Here is a 23,945-nt window from a genome sequence, read left to right as displayed (position 1 = left end):
ATGCTGAGTTTAGGTGCTTGTGGCATGAGCAAGGGGAGTGAGCTGGTCTAGGAGGTTTTTGGAAACACTGACCTGGTTGCAGAGAGGGAGAGCTTGGGACACCTGTTTTGGGAGTCATCCCAGTAGGGAGCGATCACTGGGAAGGGGGCCACCACTTTGGGAGCGGTCACTGGGATGACTCCCAAGGGAAGAGGTTGGTTGTAGGAAGTTAAAAGAAAGGAGCACCCCTCATGCTAGCCCGTTTTCAAGGATATACGTTTGTCTTTTAGATTCTATAAGAAGTAGCTTCTACACAGAAAGATACCTATGTGTGGGTGAACACCTGGCGTATCCCAGGCAGGGAAGCTTCAGCAGACCTTGGTGGTGATGGAACCACCACACTGATCCGAGGATTGGGTCTGAAGGCTTCTCCGAGCCGCCAATAAAAGGGGTTGTTTTGAAGGGCTAAGGTTCTTCCTGGGCTTTTTTGAGACAGCCTTGCTCTGTTGCCCAGGCTGGAGTGTAGTAGAGGTAATCATGGCTCATTGCAGCCTCAACTTCCTGCCTCTGGGCTCAAGTGATCCTCCTGCCTCAGCCTCCTGAGTAGTTGGTACTATAGGTGCATACCACCATACCTGGCTAATTTTAAATTGTTTTTTTGTAGAGATGGGGTCTTGGGCTCAAATTATCCTCCCACCTCAGTCTTCCAAAGCGCTAGGATTACAGACATGAGCCACTGTGCCTGGCTGAGAAGGTTTTGTTTGTTTGTTTATTTGGTTTTTCCTTCCAAACCCCCTTGTGGTCCAGAGGAGGCCAGAGGATCTCAGGGGAATTCCCTCTCTGAAGAGCCTCCACTGCTATTGCATGGCCCCCAGTATAGTCATTTGAGCGAAGAGCCCTCCAAAATCATTAAGCTTATTTGTAGAATCCATTTGCTGTCTGACTATCTGATAAAGATGAGAAGTGATAGAAACCCCCCCCCCACTGTAAGGTCTTAACAAGATCCAGGTGGAACATGGGACTGTTTGCAAGCTACTTCTGTTTCTGAAATCACATGCTTGGGATCCCAAGTAATCTACTGAAAGATGTCTTTGGGAGGCAAAGCCTAGGGATTTGTCTTGTTGGCCCCTAATCATCTCTTCCATCCTCTTTCTCAGAAGTCTTATGTCCAGATAATTTAGTACATTTGATCTGCTAACAGCCAGGGCCATAGCAGGAGCTGATATTACATACCCTGGAAGTCCTTTGCAAACACACTGTAGTGGCGATTGATTAGTATTCTGAGCCATAGGTAACATTAGCCTGCCTCATGGGACCCTCAGACACTGACCATATCCATTGCAATTCTTAGATGTAAAAGAGCATGCATCATATAAATAAAAACCTATATGATTATTTCCATTTGAAGTTTTTGTTGTACTGTAATTTCTCGGGATTTTGTATTTTCCAACAGTAGTGTCACTTAATGGGAAGATCGCTCAGGCTTTGTAACTGGGCATGATACCAGGTGTTCTCGTTTAGTCATTCTGCTCGGTAGTATTAACCTGAAGCCATAGGACATGCCAATGTTTTATTCCATGGTTTTTAAAAAAGTTAAAATGGCCGACTACAAATCCATCCTTTTTTACTTCAGAGTAGGTCGGCCTTGGTTAAGTCTTAATATTTCTCATGCCTTTTTTTTTTTTCTTCAAATGAAAACACACGGAGAAAAAATAGCATGTTTATGCCTTTTGGTTGTACCCAACACTGCCCAGAATGGCTTACAGAGTTTATACCCATGGAGGCTTCATAAAGGTGACATTAACTTTGCAGTAAAGTCACTGACCCCAAACCTGTGTCACTTCAGGCTTAACCAAATGCTAACAGGGCAACTTAAAGCTTAAGCAGAGGTATGTGCTTGCTAAATAAGTGTGTGTTTTGGACTAATTGGTGACTACCATTCTGAACATTAACTGCTCTTTGTATTTTAATGTTGCCAGGAGGCTGATTGTGTAACCTTTGAAGGCTTCCCTGAGTTTGGAGAACTGAATTTATATGGTGACTTCCTATTTATAATGTCTTTGGGGGAACTATGAAATAACTTTTCTTCTAAGTGAGATTTTTGCTTTTTTAAAAAGTTTTTTATGTTGTTGTTAATTGGGTAGTTCCCTTCCATGCCAAAACAAATTGTAGGTTCGAGTTTCTATGCAGCCCGTATGTAAAAATTGGTCCGAAAGAAGGACTGTATCACTCTACTTAAAATTTCTTGCATTGAAACAAGTATGGGTAGCGGTATCCTTTCTTATTTCTGCTTCCTGATGATGTTTGAGACTCTGAAAGGTCCTCATGGCAGTGCTGATTAGATTGTGGCTGGGGTTCACCCACAAGTTCCTAAGTTGGGGAATGTGGAAGTGCTGTTGACTGACTTGTCCCATGTGTGGGGTTTTGCAGTCTGAGGAGAGGTGACCACCCCTGGTTTCAGTCCAGGTAGGGTTTTGTGTCCCTGTCAAAAATGTGTTGTGTGAAGTACCTTGACTTTCATTTCCTAGGGAAGAAGCCCATTTTAACTGGCTTATGCAGAAAGGAGCACTGTGGGCCCACTTAATGGAAGAGTCTAATCTAACACTGGCTTCAGGAAGTCCACTGGGGGCTCCCCGTGACTCTGCCCACCTGCATATTGGCTTCATTCTAAGGATCCATGTGGTAGCAAAATGGTTGTTAAAACTTTAAGCCTGCATCCCCACCTTCAGGTTCAGTACCCAAGAGTGAGCAGTCTGTTCCAATGGCACAGACCTGTTACAAGAGCTTTCTAGCTGTTATATTGCTAGGCCACCGCCCTCCACCAGTGTGTTCCAGAGAAAGATGCTCTGATGCGCCAGCCCAGGCCATGAGGTTCTCAGCCTCAGGAAGGAAGGAGGAGGACAAGGTGGTCCCTTAGGAGAAAATGTGGATATTCAAGAAAGAGGGTCGCAAAATAGCAAACACCCACTATGGCTGGGCAGTGCAGGGTTGCAGAAATACATTTTGATGTGTGAGTGCATTGGAGCTACTTCAAAGGGCAAACACACCACTTTGATTTATTTCTCTTAGTGATACGGTATTTAGAGAGGGAGATACTTTTTATCTTCATGGGATACTTACAGTGGTGCTCTAGAAGCCATGTACTGCTTCTGGCTTCTCCTTCCTTTCCTCCAAGGCTCCTCCTGCCTCCTCCCAAAGCTCTGTGCCCTGAAAGAGCCTTGTGCCATTGCTCGGTTGTCAAAATTGTATTAAGCAGACACATCAAATTAAAACTTTTGCGATCACTCACCAATATGGCTTCCTGTACAGTACTGCCCTGAGGGGGGATTACAAGTAGTTATGCATCCATTTCATTGATATATCATTTTTATTAAAAGGAAAAAAAATCCAACCAAGAGAGGAAGTGTAGCCAGCTGCCTAAAGAGTGGCGATGATGGGAGATGATATGTTGATTACATTAATCCGTATCCTGTTAGTTCACTTTGCTTCTGTCACTGCTGCTGGTGAAGTTACTAATGTGAACTAATTACATTTGCTCTGAAAAGCCAGAATTTTTAATGCATCTCAGCAAGAAAGGTTAATATTATCAATTTAACAGCATGAATGAAACATTGTGTGTATTGAACTTGAACTGTCCTAAAAGCTTGGATAATAAAAACCCAGTGGCTTCTTTTATAACTCACTGGATAAACAGTTATTGGTGAGACATGGATAAGGCTTTCTTCTCTTTCAGTTTTATGGGGGGGTGGTAGGCAGTCAGCATTAGATGCTGTGTGTTGACAGGGTGATATTGTAACTTCGTGAAATTGGAGGCCACATTAAAAAAGGCACTCCTTCCTGTTAAAAGCTTTGCAAGGGGGCTGTATATAGTGGGAATATTTTCTTTTTCTTTCTTTCTTTTTTTTTTTTTTGAGACAGAGTTTCACTTTGTTGCCCAGGCTGGAGTGGAGTGGCACAATCTCGGCTTACTGCAACCTCTACCTCCCGGGATCAAGCAATTCTCATGCCTCAGCCTCCTGAGTAGCTGGGATTACAGGCGTCCACCACTTCTCCCGGCTGATTTTTTTGTATTTTAGTAGAGACGGAGTTTCACCATGTTGCTCAGGCTGGTCTTGAACTCTTAAGCTCAGTCAGTCCAGCCATGTCCGGCTCCCAAGGTGCTAGGATTACAGGTGTGAGCCACCAAGCCTGGCCGGTGGGAGTATTTTCAAAGAGAAAAACAATTCACCATACCCCAACATGGTAACAGTCTTCTTGTTTTAGAAGCATCTATGAATCGCCAAGACTTGTATAACTAAGATGTGTTAAAAGTCAGTCAATTTTCAGGAAACGACCCAGCCCCTGAAGGTAGTCTTTTGAGGAGTGGAGTGTTTTGAGAGGGACACTTCCTCTACAGGAACTTAAATGGAATGGCTTTTTGTGTGTGCACATGGTACCTGCAGTGATTTCTTGTGTTTAATTACTTCCTGCACTCATCTGACTTACGTAGTGGTAAACAATGAGGATGGGAACAGGTGGCAGCTGCTCTGTGCCATCCACCGTCTTGGGAACCCTAGCATGGCATTCTCTCTGGGGCAGCATGTTGAAGTGTTTGGCTGGTGACATTTTGGTGACCAGTTGGCTCCTCATTGTCTTTCAGTGTGGAGATTAGGAACCGAGTGAGGATTTGGAACCCTTGCATTTGTTCTGCCAAGAACATGACTTGCCTCTCGCCTGAGAGCAGTGGAGTAAGCTGATAGGAGCTAGAAATACTGTTTTGGGTAGGACTTACCCAAAAGAGTGGGCTGAGTCCCAGAACTCCAAGTTTGAGACCTGTCAAATAAATTCTGAATTGTTCTCAGGTATGTTTCTCAATTGGAATCTTTTTAAATTTAATTTTAAAAAGACTTTGAAAAGTTATCTTGTTCTCATTTTTCTTCTCCCTCTTTGCTCCCTCCCCCCAATATCTTAGGGTGAAGAAATGCAGGTTTGAGAAAAGCTTTTTTTCATCATATATTTGTAATAGCTGGAGCCTGTTGAGATCATGAAGTGGAGTGGAAGGAGGAAGAGACCTTGAGGAGGTGTGGAGGGGAAAGGGGTGAAAAGTTCTGTAGTCTTCTGTGCCTCCCCGCCCCCGCTCAGGGTCTCCAGTCAGCCCTCTGGGTTTGTGCCCTTTGTGCTGCACTGACAGGTCAAAGCTGACTCAGGCCTTTGATGTCTGCTATAGGAGCAAAAGCGATTCCTGGTCCCGCGGCCATTCCTGCAGCCTTGTGTATGAAGGTCTGCTGCTCTGATGTGGATGGCGGCTCTAGGCAGGCTGTTTCCGCTGGCTGTGGTTGTTGCTGCAGGTTTTTCCACATAGCTTGGTCATGCTCTTGTATCTAGATTAAAATCCTGTGACAGTTGGGCCTCTTTATCTCTAAATTTATTCAGAGAGCCTTATGATAGGCAACAGGTTACCCTTTACCTGGGTAAAACATGGTTTATTCTACAGTTTGGTCCCACTGTAAGGCCAGGAGATAGGGTCTCATTAGTTTGCCTAGGCTGAACTCAAACTTCTGGGCTCAAGGGATCCTTTCGACTCAGCCTCCCAATTAGCTGGGACTGTAGGTGTCAGGCATACACCACCTTGCCTAGCTTGAAGATCTTTCTTCTAAATGAGTGGGCTTTAAAGTGAGCAGTGGGACCTGGGCAGGTTGGCTCATGGCTATAATCCAAGTGCTTTGAGAGACCAAGACAGGAAGATCACTTGAGCCCAGGAGTTTGAGGCTATAGTGAGCTGTGAGCACACCAGTGCACCCCACTCTGGGCAACGAAGTGATACTTTGCCCCAAAACAAGATAAAATTATCCCACAGATTTAGTCCTGACTTGTGTATTACTAAGCAGTTGTGTCTGAGGCTCAGATTCCCCCCACATTTAGGATTTGTGTAGCTAAATCTCAGATCTCATTTTCAGGCGAATTTCTCTATTAAGGTTATAAAAGACCAAAATAACTGGAAATTCAACTCTGTACTTGAATACTTGGTAATGCCCAGCATTCCCTTGACTATCCCCTCCCCCCGCCTTTTTTTTTTTGGAGACAGAGTCTCGCTCTGTTGCCCAGGCTGGAGTGCAGTGGCGCAATCTCGGCTCACTGCAAACTCTGCCTCTCGGGTTCACCCCACTCTCTTGCTTTAGCCTCCTGAGTAGCTGGGACTACAGGCGCCCACCACTACGCCCGGCTAATTTTTTGTATTTTTAGTAGAGACAGGGTTTCACTGTGTTAACCAGGAGACTATCCCATTTTACAGTTTGCAGGTCATTGCCCCAGTGGACTCACTGGATTCTTCCCGCAGCCATGAAAGGTAGGTATAATTAACTCCAGTTTACATTCAGGAGGCTAGAATGTTCGTCAGAATGCCTTTGCAGATGTTTTTTCACCCTGAGTGGCTACACTTGTACTATCATACCCTTCAAACTCTAGGATGTATACTCTTACATACCAAAACACAAAGAAACAACAGGAAGTAAGAGCAAAACTCAGGTCTAAGTGACATCTTGCCTTGCTTCGCAACTTCAGAGTTTGCATTGCTTTAAAAACATTGATTATAAGTGAATGTGGGAACGGTGTGTTCACTATTTTTATGCCATGGCTGTGCTGTGCAGGAGCTGAGCTTTTCATGCATTCTAGACAGAATTGACCTTGGTTAATGCTTGACTCGGGAACTATGCAGAAACATCCAGGAAGTGGTGGTGGCTGATCCTCACTGTCCTCAGTTTTGTGAAGTAACAGCCCTTGTGCCTCCTCCTGTGCATGCACTGTTGACGGTCTAGTCTTGAGAGAGAACCTGCTGCTGTTCCATGTGTCACAGCCTTCCTAGCAATTCTTAGGCCTGGGTGCTGTGTTTTCGTGATCTCCCCCAAAGCAGCACTTTGATGTTTTTTCAGAGTCAAAGTGTCACTGTGGATATTTGTTCTAAACAAAATTGCAAACTGATCAAATGTTACATCTTTTGATACCAAATCAAAAACAATTCGTGGTGGCTGATCAGGTTGTCTCCTAAAAATTTGCCTTTTGAACCTATACTGCCTTCATGAGATTATTATGAAAGTAGAAAATAGCCTGTGAAAAATGGTACCTTTGCTAAAAAGAAAAAAAATTTTTTTGAGACTAAGAGTCTTACTCTGTTGTCCAGGCTGGAGTGCAGTGGCACTATCTTGGCTCACTGCAACCTCTGCCTCCCAGGTTCAAGTGGTTCTCCTGCTTCAGCCTCCTGAGTAGCTGGAACTGCAGGTGCATGCCACCACATGTGGCTAACTTTCATATTTTTAGTAGAGACGGGATTTCACCATTTTGCCCAGGCTGTTCTCGAATTCCTGAGCTCAAGCAATCTGCCCACCTTGGCTTCCGAAAGGGCTGGGATTACAGGCCTGAGCCCCACTGCGCCTGGCCTGCTGCTATAAGAAAATATTAACCTTAGGATGGGAAATGTGATCTGAACAGGATTCCTGTGAAATTTGCCCAGCGTAGGTCTTAGTCTCCTCTCCAGTGTGTGTTTATGAGGGGCAAGGTTTCACCATTCTGTGAAGAACTCTGGGTGTTGAGGACTGCTCACGCCTAGGGAATAAATTTCAGAGCATGCGTAGATAGTGACATTTTCTACTTAAAATATTATAATGCATTATTTATTTTGGAAAATAAAACATTAAGGCTGAAAGTTTTGGGTTAGTAATCTTGATGTTTTAAAATGCCTTAGCATTCCTTCATTTGTTTTGCTTGCCCCACGTGGTTTTGCTCTAATTTACACACCTCTATGCATGGTTAATCCACTGTGTCACTCTCGTGGCTTTATTAACTCTTCTCTTCCAGTTTTTCACTAAGAGAATATCATGTCCATGCTTAGTAAGATGATAAATGGGACTAAGAGTAAATGCAGGCTGAAAAAGCATTTAACAGATCAAGGATCTGAAGCTTTTAAGAAGGCAAAACAATAAGCAAGAAACCCAAATAGAGTCTTGAAGCACACCCATTTAAACCCAAGTTTCAGAATTTGCTGTAGCCTTGCTGCCAAATCACAGTAAAAGCTGAAAAGGCTTTTGTGGTTAGTTACGTGTGACACAAGAAATCGATGTGTCTGAGAGAAGTAGGATTTCTCTTTTTGAGGGGGGAAAAATACAACAGGGGAAATGTTTCATTAACAGTAAATATGCAGCTTACCATATCTGTAAGGCACAGATTTGATTAGTAGTATTTTGAAGGCAGCATAAAGGAAGATCCTAAAATCTCTGTGCTGCGTAGCTCCCATTCGAGCTGCACATGTTAAAAACATTCTAGAATTCACACAGTTGAAACAAGGTGGCTGGTTTAGGAAATACTTCTCCCCATTCCTTGGTATTCCCCACAACCCTATTCCCTAACTTTCTGTTATGTATCTGGACTGGCTTTTAAAAGAGATTTAGTGAAATTTAATTTTCTAGGGAAACTCCACTTTGTCAGAAGTGTAGTATTCCTCAAGGACAGCCTTGCTGGTCGGCAAATCTCAGTTGAGTGTATTTGTGGTTAAAAGAAAAAAATTCTTTCTGAATAGAAATACATAAAGAGTGATAATGTTTAACTTTTTATTTTTTAAAAATCTTTTATGCTGTGTAAATTGTGGGTTGACTTCATGTTTCTAAACTTCCTGTTTTAGAATGACTCTCTTGGGTAAATTATTAGCAGACACTCTCGTGTTGACATGTCCATTTTCCTTTCCATTAAGCTGTCTCCATTGCAGTTCTGTTGATATGGCTTTATATAGTTTTCCTGAGCTTTTTTTTTTTTTTTTTTTGGTAACAAGATATCTATGCAAGCTGAAAAACTCTCGGCTTTTCAGTTCATATCACTTCCAGAAACTTTTAGATGCTATGTATAAGAGTGACTTTCTTCTAGGGTTAGGTAAGATACTTCCTTTTTTGGAAATAATTTTGCCATTTGGTCTCACTGCCTGATTTGTGCTTTTTCTTCTTCAGCAGGTAGTGGGAGACTGTATTTTGTATTGCCTTTTACCAGACACCGAGAGGGGTCATGTTGGAAAATAGCATCCTCTTAGCAAAAACACAGTCCCTTCTCTGAGAATAAATTGCCAAGTCCTTCCAGGTCATTGATGGGCTCTCAGGTGCTGCTTTTCTATGTGTCGGGGAACAAGGGTGAAGAGCAGCGCTAGTCCAGCACTGCTCCCTCGTCCCGCATTTCTTCTTCTGTAGAGTCCTTTGTAAACTAGAGAGTCTTGCAGAGTTGTTGGGTTTTCCCAGGAGATACTGTATGCAAAGAATTATCATGAAGACATAAAATCAAGTCTTGGTGTAAAACTGTTTTAATAAATTTAAAGGCATGTCTCTGTTTTTCTCCTCCTACATGGAGATTTTCATGTGGTTAGTAATAAAACTGTAGGCAATTGTATGTCTAGATTTCTATGTGATTTGTTCATGTTCATATATGCACACCTGTATACATGTGCATGCATATTCAAGAAAGACCTCCAATATGCTTGAAAGGATTGAGGTGCCTAGTTTATGGTAGTATCTGAATGGAGTGAGAGGTAAAAGTTAAGTCAGTGTGAGGCAAGGGAACTTAGCCCTTTAAGAATTGGTCTGTCCCTGCTAAGCCAAGACTTGTTTTCTTCCCTAGCTGGGTCCTGAAATGGTCCACCTGACATTCAGCTAGGTTGGGGGAGAACCTCTTTAAACGTCAGATCTTATTCTGGAGATGTGTACCCAGCCTTCTCACAAGCATATCCTGCTAAATATCTGTTCAAGGTTAGCCTAGGCCTGGAGTATGGAGAGCATGAAGCCAGAGCTAAAACAGATCAGTTCATGGATAAATGAGGAATTTAATAAAATTTGAAAATAAACCCCACATAACTAGTGCTGCTATTGATCATTCTTATAGCCAGCAAGAGTGGTAAGGGGCTTGGTCTGCCTGATGTGTGGAGATGCTTGTGGTGGGGGGCAAGGTGGACGAGGGCTGGGGCTGCTTCTTGAGCATCTTTACATGGGCGGAGGAGCTCTGACACAGTGGCAGTGTTTGTGACATTTTCCAAAGGGATTAAAATAATTCTGTAGAGTTAACTCTAGGCTAGTGTGACTTGATCTGAAACAGTCCCAGCCAGAAGGTAAGAATGCCTGTGTTATGCTGTTAGCATACCATTTGCTGAAGTTCAAATTTAAAATTTTTAATTTAAAAACCAAAAAGTAGTACTGATCATTTTGGATTGTTTCAAAGTAATATTGTTTTTACTTGTTACAAACATTGGCTTGCCTGCATCTAATTGCACTCATAATGGGCCGGGCGTGGTGGCTTACATCTATAATCCTAGCACTTTGGGAGGCCGAGGTGGGTCGATCACCTGAGGTCAGAAGTTTGCGACCAACATGGCGAAACCCCATCTCTACTAAAAATGCAATAATTAGCCGGTCTTGGTGGTGAGTACCTGTAATCCCAGCTACTCGAGAGGCTGAGACAGGAGAATCACTTGAACCCGGGAGGAGCAGGTTGCAGTGAGCTGAATTGTGTCATTGCACTCCAGCGAGTGCAGTGTGAATCCTTTAAGGGAACAATGTGCTCTGGTAATCATGATTTCATAGTAAATAGGTTTCTTTTTTTCTTTTTCTTTTGCTTCCCTTTCTACCAGTGACTAGCCCTAATGTGTTCTAACTTTTGAAAATAAAGTACAAATTAGATGGATTTAAACGTAAGGGAAGTAAGATGGAAATTCATTACTTTTAAAAAACAATTTGTTGTGGATAAGATTTAGAAATCGAAACACAATAAACTATGTTTCCATGACACAGGTGTACTACCAAGTTTTTACAGTATACCTTTGAGGTAACTGGAATTTTCATGTCATTTGGAGTAGGGCTGGGCCAGTGATTCATTCATCTCCTTGTTCATTCATTATGCGAATACCTAGTAAATGCCCACTAGGCACCCTGGAGTCATTTGTGTAGAATGGCAACTCTGTACAACTGTTGGACTAACTGTCGGAGACACCCTAATCATCCCAGCCACAAACAAATAGAACATTGTATGTGTGCTGAATCCCACAAAGGCCAGACATGATGCCATGAGACCAAGAAGGAAAATAAATAATGTGGAAAGGACCTGGGGTGGAAAGGTGGGGAACCCGGATGGTAGGAGTCAGGCCACATGGTGCCCCAGAAGCCATATTGAGTGTTTTGTCTTCACCGAAGGATCAGTGGGAGATTAGTGTAGAACATTAAACAGAAGTGGGGTGTGCGTCATATTTCCATTAAAAAATTCACCCTGGCCACAGTGTGAATAATAGATTAGGGAGGAAGCCAATCAGGAAGCAATTGGAGTAGACAATGCAAAAGGCAAAGTGAACTTGGACCAGTGGTGGAGATAAGTTGACTGCAGAGAGAGTAGGAAGTAAAATTGGCCAGGCCTGTGTTGAGGGTGGGCTTGTGAGCAGGATATCAAAGATAATGTCCAGGATTCTGGCTTGGATGGCAACTATGGCAATGCCCATTACTGAGCTAGGAGATGCTGGAGGAAGATCAGGTAGAGACTGTGAGCATGAGTTTGATTTTTGCAGATACTGGGTTTGAGACACTTCTGAGTCAAGCAGGCATTTGGAAATGTGGACTGGTGCTGAGAAGGAATTCCCGACAGATGACTTGGTTTAGGTGGTCCTGGAAAGTAGAAACACCGATGAGATCATTCTGGGGATGGAGCTCAAAGGGATGTCAGTGTTCAAGGGCCAGGTAGAGGATCATGAGCTGTAAAGGGGACCCAGGTGGTTCCAGCACAGCGAGGAAAGCATGGGAGTGTGATGGCCAGGCTTCCAGGGAGAGAGGAGGGTTTTAAGGAGAACAACATGCCAAAAGCCACTAAGAAGCCAAGCAGAGTGAGAAATGAAGACATCCACTGGGTCTTGCAAGAGGGAGGCCTTTGAGGACCTCACCTGAGAGCTGATGAAGTGATGGCTGGAAGCAGCTCTGGAGAAGGAGGAGGACTGTAGGGAGGGGAGGAACTGAAGAAGTGGAGAAGTGTGGCTATGCACAGGGGAGGCGGGATGGCAGCCAGGGAGGAGCAGGGGTGGAGTATGGATCTTGTTTTCCTGAACAGAGACTAGAGGGGGGCTAAAAGTCCATGGAAGGGACTTTGCTGAGAGGGAAGGATGGATCCATGAGACAGAAGGGGAGAGCTCCAGTAAGGACCCAGAGGCCTGAGGATGGGCCAAAGCACAGGTGGAGGGATTAGCTTTGGATAAGAGGAAGGACAGATGGCCCCTTAAAGATGACGGTAATGCAAACTGCTCTGCTTTTTTTTTTTTTTTTTTTTTTTTTTTTTGGCGTTTGTGATGAACTTTGTATATGCTGTCCTTGTTTGATCTTTATCAAACCCTATGAGAAGAAACTATTCTCCTAATTTGACAGGTGAGGACCCTAAACCCTGGAGAGGCCAGGAAACATGCCCAGAGTCCCTCAGGAGGAGGGCTAGTGCTGGACTCCTTTACTCTTGTTCTGCTGCCTCTGAGAGGAGCCAGGATTGATCGTAGCCTTGTCCTCTGACCTGGAGGTCTGGGAGTAACTGTCTCATGACTTTTTTAGCCTAGTAAAATTGAACATGAACTTTACATTTTAAGGGATGATTGCATTTGTTTTAATGGTCACTTCTGTTTCTATTAGTATTAACTAATACAGGGAGAAGGAGGTCAAATGCTTCTCAAGTAAAGCAACAGTGTCTGTGTATCCATTTACTTGCTTGAGGTTTCTACTAAATTACAGAAGTTAAATTATACTTTGTTACACTCTTGGTATTACAAAATGATGGCCATGCCTTTATTATAAAATGACACCAGTTACTCTTTCCTGGAGGATGTGTCTTGTGTCACTAGCTCTGCACTAAGCACTTCCCCACTAGTAGCACCATGTGGTTGTGTGTCATCGCTGACTACCTGTTACAGGTGAGGAAGCTGGGCGGTGCAGAGACAGAAAGCCGGTGGCCCAGTCAGGAGCTCCTAAGTGGCACAGCTGTGTCTCCTGGGTTCCTTCTCTTGTCTTTCTTGACTCTCACTTGAAATAAAAGAGGACATCAGAACTGGCCTGAATGGGGCCCTGGTAGGGCAGGAACAGGACACCTGTGGTTTTGTTATGGTGTCCTGAGGATAAAGGAGTGAAAAAAATTTTTTGAGGAATTGAAGATTTCTCTATGAAAGCTAGCTGAAACTCCTGACAGCTTTCAAATTCATCTTTGGAGAAACTTCTGTTTCTCTTTCCTGTTCCGAGGCTTAAAGCTGCCCTGAAATCTACACATTTGTCAACAGTCTCTTGTCAAGACTGCGGGGAGACAAGAACTCTTAACACATTGCTGTTGAGAGTGTGAAACGGTACAACCTTTATGGAAGGCAAATTGGCGTTATAAATTCATGTTACCTTTGACCCAGAAATCCTACTTCTAGGAATTTATCTTACCAATACACCTGCCCACATAAAAATTGCCGCATTGTTTTTGATAGTAATACGTTAGAAATAACCCACGTGTTGTTCAGTGGGAGACTGGTTAATACACTAAGATATATGCACAGAATGGAATGCTCTGCAGCTGAGAGAAACCACAAGTATGCCCTGTACCCCATGTGAATAGCTCTCCGGTATATTAGGTGGAAAAGGCAAGGCAGGCTTCTTTTTTGTAAAGTTGAGGGTAAATAAGACTGCATGTTTGCATCTGCTTTTATTTGTGCAGATTGACACTAGAAGGGAAACCAAGTAACTAAAAAACGCGATGATTCACGGGGGTAGGTGGGAAAACATCTAGGTCAGGACAGGTATGGGAGTGACACACCTCAGTGTACATCTTTGTATTGTTTTTAAAAGTCTGTGCTTGCATTATGTATTAAAACTTAGTGCTATCTCCTCAGGTCCAGGGGTCTCTGGAACTCTCCCTACGTTGGTCTCAGATGGCATTCTTGCAGACTTACAGGAAAACCAAACAAAAAGTGTGAGTGTATGCCTCTTGGATAGATGTCCTTTTTGTGTAACTTAGCACACCTTTTACACTGTCAGGGCACCTCTCAGATAAGTCATCCTGGCAGCCCCTGCTCCATGAGTGTTTTCCCCACAATCCTGAGTGTTTCTAAAATCATCCACACTAGTGGAGGCAAAATGAGATATTTTCTTAGTTTGCAGAAAGGAATATTTCCAGACAACAAGAACTTGTTCTCTTTTGATCTCCTTTTCCTTGTCATTGTTCAAGTCATAGAGTCTGCTGATTAAATTTCCCCTTGGGTTTCAAAAGAACTTACTTTTTTGGTTGTTGTGTTTTGCCTTTCAATTTGAGAGTTGAGGCCCCAAGGTGCATGTAGTAAAGAATTCAAAGGGCTAAATGGGTGTGTGTTGTTAGTTATTTCTTTGAACCTCTTGGCACTTGAATGGTGTCAGTAATTTCACTAATTAAGGTTGGCGAAGAAACTCTGACACGTGGGTTTGGAGCTGTGTTGTTCTTACACCATATCTCTTGAGTTGAACCTATGATTTCTTGATGGATGAACTCATAATTCACCAGGTGCGTGGATTGCTATGATTAATTTTTTCAAGCTATAAATTATTTAACTCTCCAGTGCCAAATGTTTAGGAGAGAATGTAAGTGCAGTATAATGTAAAATCAAGCTGGCAACTCCAGCAATTTACTCTTCAAACTATAGCTCTATCAGTTCCATTCATTTATACACTTATACTACTCAATTTGTCGTTGTTGTGGGGGTTTTTTTTGTTTTTTGTTTTTGTTTTGTTTTTTTTTGAGATGGAGTTTTACTCTTGTCACTCAGGCTGGAGTGCAATGCACGGTCTCGGCTCAAAGCAACCTCCACCTCCTGGATTCAAATGATTCTCCTGCCTCAGCTTCCTGAGTAGCTGGAATTACAGGTGCCCACCACCACACTCCGCTAATTTTTTGTATTTTTAATAGAGACAGGGTTTCACTATGTTCGCCAGGCTGGTCTCGAATTCCTGACCTCGTGATCTGCCCACCTCAGCCTCACATACCATGAGAACTGTGTTGGGTAGTCCTGAAGAGATTCGTGGATTAGAAGGAGAGTTGGAGATTTTTTAAAAAACTAACCCAAACAAAACAAAACAAAAGCCTCTGGACAGTGAGTTAAATCATGGGTTGATACTCTCTGGTCGGGACTTTTTGGGGAGTCTGGAAAGTTCTGCTTTATTTCTCAAGAGCTAGAGAGAGATGATACTATGACCAAATTTGGGTTGAATGTATTATAACGTACTGAGTATCACTAATTTGTTGGAAAATGATTGTTAAAAATACTTACTGACTCTTAAAAATATCACCTATAGCATTAGTTTAAGTAGCCAGCTGGTTTACTTATATTTCATGTGTGTGTTGGGGGAGGTGTGTGGATTAGTTAGGCCAAAGATTTCTGTAATATATTTGGAAGAGAGAAATGAAGATAAGGAGATAAATTACCTTTTGAATAATTCCAAAACTAAAAATGCTTCCCTTATTGCTTATTTCTATCAGGGAAACGTTCCTCATATGACAAATATAATGCTTTCATATTTACTTCTGCATGCACAACTTTTCTTTTACTTAAGTATTAATTGATTAATTTTTTAGAGACAGGATCTCGCTGTGTCATCCATGCTGGAGTGCAGTGGTGTAGTCATAGCTCACTGGGGCCTCAAACACCTGGGCTCAAGAGATCCTCCTTTTTCAGCCTCCTGAGTAGCTGGAACTGCAGGCATAAGCCACCATGCCCAGCTAATTTATTATTATTTTTATTATTTGCAGAGATTGGGTCTTGCTGTGTTTCCCAGGCTGGTCTGAAACTCCTGGCCTCAAGTGGTCCTCCTTCCCCAGCCTCCCAAAGTGCTGGGATTACAGGTGTGAGCCACCACATGCAGTCCACGTGCACTTTCACACCTTTTAATTTCTTTACTCATTAGGTGCATTCTTTAGCAATTATGTGTAAAGTGGAAATGTGTGTGCAAATTGTCATTTTCTTTTTTTTTGAGACGGAGTCTCGCTCTGTCGCCCAGGCTGGAGTGCAGTGGCCAGATCTCAGCTCACTGCAAGCTCTGCCTCCCTGGTTTACGCCATTCTCCTGCCTCAGCCTCCCGAGTAGCTGGGACTACAGGCGCCCGCCACCTCGCCCGGCTAGTTTTTTTTTTTAGTAGAGACGGGGTTTCACTGTGTTAGCCAGGATGGTCTCGATCTCCTGACCTCGTGATCCGCCCGTCTCGGCCTCCCAAAGTGCTGGGATTACAGCCACCGCGCTTGACCCACCGCGCCCGGCCTGCAAATTGTCATTTTCTATTGACTTGCACCGTAGAATTGGAAAATTGGAAAACTGAAGGAAACTGGAAAATTGGAAAACTGTAGGATCTAAAACAAATATCTTCTGTGAGTTATTCACTTATAGAATTCACTGGCCTTTGTCAGCTTTCAGAGTGTGTGAACACTTTTTGCCATGTAAGCAGTTAGTTCATTGGCAATTGATATGTATAAGTGGGTATCTTCACTGCAAACGTTTAGTTATTGCATTTATTCTTGAGCCATTCTTGCTCTACCCTTAGAACTTGATTTTCAGTAGCTACAGTGGTTAATCCAGAAGTTGTTAGAATTAAGAGCCAGGGGAGGTGCTATGTAAGCTACATTTAGACTCCACTGGACACTCACATATTGCACGTGGAATATCTTAAAGGGGTTGTGTGCTGTGGTCAGGGTGGGAATGTATCTCTTTTCTTTCCGTGAGACCTCCACTGTACATTATTTAAGTGCCTGCCAATTGCCCATTATTCAAGTTTTGTTGTTCTTGGAAGACACTATTGCCTATTTCTTTCCTTGTTAGTTTAAAAATTTCATTTAGGTAGGCTTAGTATTGTTGGAGTAGAATGTAATCCTTTTTTTAAAAAACAGAATAAAACCTTTTATTACACAAATACCCTTTAATTTGCCTATTTTTAAAATTCATGTTCTGTGCTTACCTTGTTATTAGGTAGCCAAGGGGATATGCTGTTCTTTTTAGTGCCAAGGTAAAAGGTAAAGCTGTATCTTAAATATTTGTATTTCTCTTTGGTCTTGGTGACCCAAAGTGATTTGGGTCATTCTGACATTTAATCAAGTTTAAACAACATGGCTCTTAGAAGTATGTTTACCAGGTAATCTGAGGGCTGGTTACCTGGTAACGCAATTGAGAAATTTCATCAAGACTAATTGATTAATTTATTAAGTACTTCTTGTCCAGTTTGCCTTTAACTTTCATTTTTCTAAGTTTCTATTAGCTATCGTGGCCTCACTTGTTATTTAATAATGAATGCTTACAAATTGTTTGTGTGTTTTTGTAATTAGAATGTAATAGCAATCGTCTACCAGATGAGCTGACATTGTAATGACATGAAGTCAGTAACAATTATGCCTTACAGGAAAATTAATTATGTAATCCTATCATCCCATATTTTGCCTAAGAGATTCGATTTGGCCGCTACTAGGACGCTTAGGCAGGTGACAGCATGGTGTAACACTTCTCATTTTTCTGGTTAGACTACTTAACCATAATGTTCATGGTGTCTCCTGAAAAAATCATTTTAGACTTTTAAAATATGTTTAGGCTTTTTTTTTTGGCTTAAAAAAAAGACTCTGTTCTACTTGGGTATTTTGTTTTCCTTATTTCTTAGTGAATAAAGATATTTGCTTGATTTCTGTCCCAGAAGAACCATCCTTTCTTCTTCCTTTTCCTTACATCTAAGGGACATGAAGCTGTGAGAGGGAATTGCATATAGCAGTAGCATTTTGATTCCAGTGAAAGTTCTTACCTTTCTCTTTTGTCATTCTCAGCCTCTTACCTGAAGAGTCCATTCCTTCAGTATATAGAGCATCTGGAAGTCTAAGGTACAGGTAGGACTGAAAGAGCTGAGAAAGGCCTCACATCAGGTGACACTGGGGCACCTGGCTGTGCTCTCTTGTTGGGGGGCTTTGCGCTCCTCCCTGTTTCCCTGTGCCCTGAGACTTTGTGGGTCACAGGCAAGGGGGCTGGCCTCCCTGACCAGGTGCGCTTTTTCTAGGAGGGACCCTGGATTTATCTAGTCCAGCTTCTTATCATCCAGGTGCAAAACTGATGCTCTGAGATGTTTAGGGATTTTGTCCAAGGGCAGAGTGGGAGCCACAGTCCAAATCTTCTGAGTCTAGTATGGTATTCCATCATACCTTGGTTTCATTTTGTTCTGTTCATAAAAATTGCCCAAAACTGCTGGGCAAAGTGGCTCATGCCTGTAATCCCAGCTCCTCAGGAGGCTGTGGAGGGAGGATTGCTTGAGGCCAGGAGTTCAAGCCTAGCCTGGGCAACATTGGGACACCCTGTCTCTTAAAGAAAAAAAAAATGCCTAAAACTATTCAGGGATAAGAATTTGTCTCTAAGCTTAAGAATTTGGAAAAACCCAGAAAAGTAGTCACATACAACTCCAGCATTTTGAGAACAGTTAAGTATATTTTCTTCTAGTTTTTTGTTTGTTTGTTTGTTTTTGAGACGGGGTCTTACTGTCACCCAGGTTGGAGTGCAATAGCATGATCCCTACTCACTGCAGCCTCTACTTACCCAGGCTCAGTGATCCTCTTCACCTCAGCCTCCCAAGTAGCTGGGACTACAGGTGTGCACCACCATGGCCAGCCAATTTTTGTGTTTTTTTGTAGAGATGGAGTTTCATCATGTTGCCCAGGCTGATCTCAAACTCCTGGCCTCAAGTGATCCACCCGCCTCTACCTCCCAAAGTGCTGGGATTACAGGCATAAGCCATCATGCCCGGCCTTCTTCTAGATGTTTAAAACAAACACATTTTAGTGTAAGTTGAGCCTCTGATAATTATATGTTGATTTCCTAGCATTTAAAAGCCTTTCAGCGACATATACTCCTTATTAACTTAATTTTTTCTTTTAAGAACTGTGTTCTTGCTCTGTCACCGAAGCTGGGGTGCAGTGGCACCATCATGACTCACTGAAGCTGTGAACTCCTGGCTTAAGTGCTTCTCCCAGCTTAACCTTCTGATTAACTAGGATTATAGGTGTGCATCACCACGCCCAGCTAATTTCTAAAAAAAAGTTTTTTGTAGAAGTGATGCCTCGCCATGTTAGCCAGGTGTCTTGAATATTCTCCTGGCTTCAAGTGATCCTCCCCCCTCAACTCTCAAAAGGCTGTAACCCTGATTTTAATGGTGGTGTAAAGTTACGTGGGATGAAGGAACCATCATGTTCTTAAAGTTTCCTCAGTGTTGGGCATTTGCATTGGTCCCAATTTTTCATAATTTTCCATAATTATAAGTAAAGAAGGCTGCAGCAAACTCTGTTGTACCTTTTCTTTGTCCTTTATTTCAAATTATCTCCCTACAATACATCCCTTGAAATAGGATTTATGTGGAAAGGTATCAGTTTAAAGCTCTTGATCCATATGGCCAAGTTGCTTTCCAAACAACTTACCTGGTTTAGACTCGGACCCATGCTTCTAAATCCTATGTGTGAAATGTTCACATTGTCTTTGGGAGAAATTCCTCATGAATAAGAAAAATAAGGGAAGAGCAAATAACGTAATTGTTTGGATATATGCTGTGGTTTGTGTGGACGTCTCCCACCCCTTCCCTTCCCCAGCCCAAGTCAGTCTTCTGTATAAACAACTTACATAATACAGAATCTTCACTGTTTGTATTAGACATGTATTTTGTGAGTCTGTGTCAGTATTTGTTTACATGGGAATTAGGGCATAAGGCTGTCTTCCTAGGGTTCCTCTATGCAGACTTCTAGACAATATTGGTTCTTTGGGTGCTGAGTTGAGGTGGCCCCAAACCTTTTAGACAGTTGCTCAGATACCTGGCAGTTGCTCATTTACCCTTCCGGACCTTCCTGCCTCTGTGTTAGCCAGTGACAAGCACATGCTTTCCACACAACATTTGTATGTGAACTGTTGACATGTATGACTATTTTCTGAGCCCACACCAGGTCATTTTTCTATAAAATCAGAACTGTGAGAACTCAGGGCATGTGGCCATCCTGGATAATGGGTCCTGCTGTCTGTGGAGTTGTTTTCATCAAAATTCACTTTTAAAGAATAGAGTGTTTATTAATGAAAATATGTGAGCCTTGGCTGGGCACAGTGGCTCACGCCTATAATCCCAGTACTTGGGGAGGCCAAGGAGGGTGGATCACGAGGTCAGGAGATCGAAACCATCCTAACACGGTGAAACCCCGTCTCTACTAAAAATGTGAAAAAAAATTAGCCGGGTGTGGTGGTGGGCACCTGTAGTCCCAGCTACTCTGGAGGCTGAGGCAGGAGAATGGCATGAACCCGGGAGGTGGGGCTTGCAGTGAGCCGAGATTGCGCCACTGCACTCCAAACTGAGTGACAGAGTGAGACTCTGTCTAAAAAAAAAGAAAAGAAAATATTTGAGCCTTATCCCCCAAATATACCTGATGTGGATAATATAGCTCAAACTAATGATGTGTGTAATAGTAAATTGACTGTTATTATAAGCAATACATAATTCAATTTTAGTTAAAATGCATTATTTCAATCAATGTCAAGTATTGCAGAAGGAAAACCTAAAATAGTAGCCCAAGTTACTCAGATGAGATAAAGAATATGTTTAGGGCTGGAAAATCATACTATTTTTTGGCAGGGGGGGACAGAGTCTCAAAAAAAAAAAAAACAAAAGAGACGGTCTCATCTCACTCTGTCGCTCAGGCTGGAGCGCAGTGGCACGATCTCTGCTCACTGCAGCCTCGACCTCCTTGGCTCAAGCAGTCCTCCCGCCTCAGCCCCCCAAGTAGCTGAGACAAGTGTGCACCACCATACCTAGCTAATTTATTTTTTTAATTTATTTTTTATTTTTTGTAGAGACGGGGTCTTTCTATTGCCCAAGCTTATCTTGAACTCCTGGCCTCAAGCAATCCACCTGCCTTGGCTTCTTAAAGTGCTAGGATTACAGATGTGAGCCACCATGCCCAACCTATAATCATATAAATTTTTATATAAATTCCTGCTCTTAAAGGAGATGTGGGTTTTTTTCCTCCTGAGAGTATATTTATAAAGTTAATTGGATTTTACACAAAAGAAGCTTTTGACTCATTTCATTTAGCTTTTAACTTTATCATCCAGGAGGAGATTGTGAAGAATTCTGTTAGCCAAACCATGGCGAATTAATGTTTCTTACAGATGGTTTTATTACTTTTTATGATATTATTTGGATCATGAAACAAGTATCTTGGAAAATGTGAGATACAAAGATGTGAGTTGGGAGGTCTCTCTTGTATGTGAGTCCTTCTGTAATAGAGAAAGGATACTTTCAGTTTAAGCTGAGATGCTTTTCCTTTTCACTCTTGAAAAGTCTTTGTTGCAAGAAGTTTCCGTGCCCTCCCTCCTCTGGGACAGATCTGCCTCTTGATATTGCAGGGCTCCAGCCTTCCTTCCAGCCAACTTATTTCTCAGTGAAGCCTTGTTTTCCTTTTTCAGAAAATTTAAATGTATATTTAATGCACAGTTTAACTCTCTTTCCTGTTGATAATTTTTTCTTCTTCATATTTTGTTATTAATAATAGCTTACAGAATGGGATCAGTATCAGGATTGGGAGGTAACCAGGTATCTAAATTTTCCCTTTCGTTTTTCTTTTCTGCTTTTAATGACCCTTAATTAATCCAGGCAGCTCGGCTGCAGTAGCCGTGGCTCTCCCTGATGTTTTCTTTCTGCATTTCTGTTTTGGAGGAGAATCTGAGGATTTGGAAGTAGAGGGCTCTGCTAGTGCTTCCTTTGTCCTTTTCTGATTGTCCAAAAGAGTCTTAAGAGATCTCCAGGAAATCCCCGGCTCCTGCCAGGAATCTGCCTGTGAGTATTTGAGTGAGTTACTGCTTTTTAAGTGCCAGTTGAGAAGGTGAAGGATGGTGGTGTGGTTGTGATAAACTCCCAACATGAAAACTGAGGACCCACGAGCATTTTCAGCTCACCTTTGACTCACACTGGCAGCTACAGTAACACCGAAAAGGAGTCCCCACTGAACCTTTGCTGCGTTCCGAAGCAGCACAGCCATGGTTAGGTACTGCCAGGCAGCTCTTGGAAACCACAGGGAGGGAAGTTTGGTTCCTTTTCTGTCTTTGTTTTTGAGAGGAATGAGCTTAGAATAAAAGAACGCTAGTAATGACTGATTTGCAGGTTAGGTGTAAACATTTAATCCTCGTAACAGGCTAATGAGAGGTGGGAGAAAATTACCCCATTTTACAGATGAGGGAAGAGAGGCTCCTAGAGACTAAAGAACTTGCTACTAAATGAAGTCAGGATTCACACTTAGGTTGGTCTGAGGATAGCTGCTGCAGTGCTTTCCCTTCCTACCTTTCCAAGAAATAATATACAGATAATTTTTCTAAATGTTGTGTGCCTAGAAGGTACTTTGTGTCATCGAAACAGATAAATATGTATATATCTGTTCTCTTTAAAATTCTCTTTAATAAAAAATAAAGGCCGGGCGCGGTGGCTCAAGCCTGTAATCCCAGCACTTTGGGAGGCCGAGACGGGCGGATCACGAGGTCAGGAGATCGAGACCATCCTGGCGAACACTGTGAAACCCCGTCTCTACTAAAAAATACAAAAAACTAGCCGGGCGAGGTGGCGGGCGTCTGTAGTCCCAGCTACTCGGGAGGCTGAGGCAGGAGAATGGCGTGAACCCGGGAGGCGGAGCTTGCAGTGAGCTGAGATCTGGCCACAGCACTCCAGCCTGGGCGACAGAGCGAGACTCCGTCTCAAAAAAAAAAAAAAAAAAAAAAAAAGAAGTTAATCTGGAAGGATGCATGCCAAATTGTTCAGTTTTGTAACATTTTTACTTTTTCTCGGTGTAGGGATGTCAATTTAGGTCAGTTGCTGTGGAGTTTGAAATAAGTTAAAATTTCAGCAGTTCACAATATGGATGATTCATAGTTTAGTCGAGCCGTCATATGTTGATGGACAGTCATGTTGTGTCTTGTTTTTTCTGTTTCACTAATGAAACAGAATTATTGTAAATTAAGTTGTGTATGTGTATACATCCATCTTTGCTGGTACTATAGAAAAGTGCATTGGTGGCTGGGCATGGTGATTCATGCCTGTAGTCACAGCAATTTGGGAGGCTGAAGTGAGCGGATCACCTGAGGTCAGGAGTTTGAAACCAGCTTGACCAACATGGCAAAACCCCATCTCTACTAAAATTACAAAAATTAGCTGGGCGTGGTGGTGGGTGCTTATAATCCCAGCTACTGGGGAGGCTGAGGCAGGAAAATTGCTTGAACCCGGGAGGCAGAGGTTGCAGTGAGCCTAGATCGTGCCACTGCCCTGCGCCTGAATGACAGAGCAAAACTCCATCTCAAAAAAAAAAAAAACTGCCTTGTTCCTGATTTAAATAAAAATGTGTTTTAACAAGGAATATGTTAAGTTTTGTTAAATATAGTTTATCATATTTAAGATGTGTATACTCATTCATGTTTTAATTTTTATTGGAAGAGGCTGATGAATTTTATGAAATGCCTTTTTGGCATGATATAATTGTGAGCTTTTGCTTTTATTTGGTGGTGTAATAAATTACGTTGATTAGATTTCCCAATATTGAATCATCTTTGCATTCCTGGAATAAGCCCTAATTTGTTATGGTGTGGTACTCTTTGGATATGTTGCTAATTGATTAGCTAATTTTTTTTTTTTTAATTGTGACTGTAGTCTACAAACCCCTACAGATAGGGGTCTGTAGTTTTCTTCCTTGTTTGCATTCTATCAGTTATTGATATTAGGATTATGTTTTTAAAATAATTTTAGAAGAATTTCACCCTTTCCCAGAGTCTAGAAGCATTTACATAATATAGAAAATACCTGTTTTTTAAAAAAAAAATTAAAGTAAAACTAACTGGAAAACTTTACAGGCATCCCCTATGGTCCCATCCCAAAACATTTTAAAACAAGTTTTTTAGTTTTTCAGTATGTTACAATTAT

At 42.3% G+C, this 23,945-nt stretch overlaps 1 protein-coding gene across 3 annotated transcripts in view; it reads left to right on the top strand.

Annotated features, from left to right (window-relative positions):
* The window catches only part of IGF1R (insulin like growth factor 1 receptor), a 318,275-nt gene that overhangs the window by 83,978 nt on the left and 210,352 nt on the right, over positions 1-23,945 (top strand). Inside the window, exon 1 of one of the 3 annotated variants that reach the window (XM_033188878.1) lies at positions 6,190-6,304. The exons of the other annotated variants lie outside the window; for them this stretch is intronic. Coding sequence (XP_033044769.1) covers positions 6,298-6,304 — 7 coding nt within the window. The 5' untranslated portion in view covers positions 6,190-6,297. Of the gene's footprint in view, positions 1-6,189; positions 6,305-23,945 lie in introns of those variants that run through there. 3 annotated transcript variants of the gene reach the window in all.

Source organism: Trachypithecus francoisi, unplaced genomic scaffold (genome assembly GCF_009764315.1).
Source record: "Trachypithecus francoisi isolate TF-2019V2 unplaced genomic scaffold, Tfra_2.0 Lachesis_group3, whole genome shotgun sequence".
Classification (NCBI taxonomy): domain Eukaryota; kingdom Metazoa; phylum Chordata; class Mammalia; order Primates; family Cercopithecidae; genus Trachypithecus; species Trachypithecus francoisi.
Note: the sequence above shows the minus strand (reverse complement) of the source record. Positions and strands in the feature narration are given on the sequence as shown.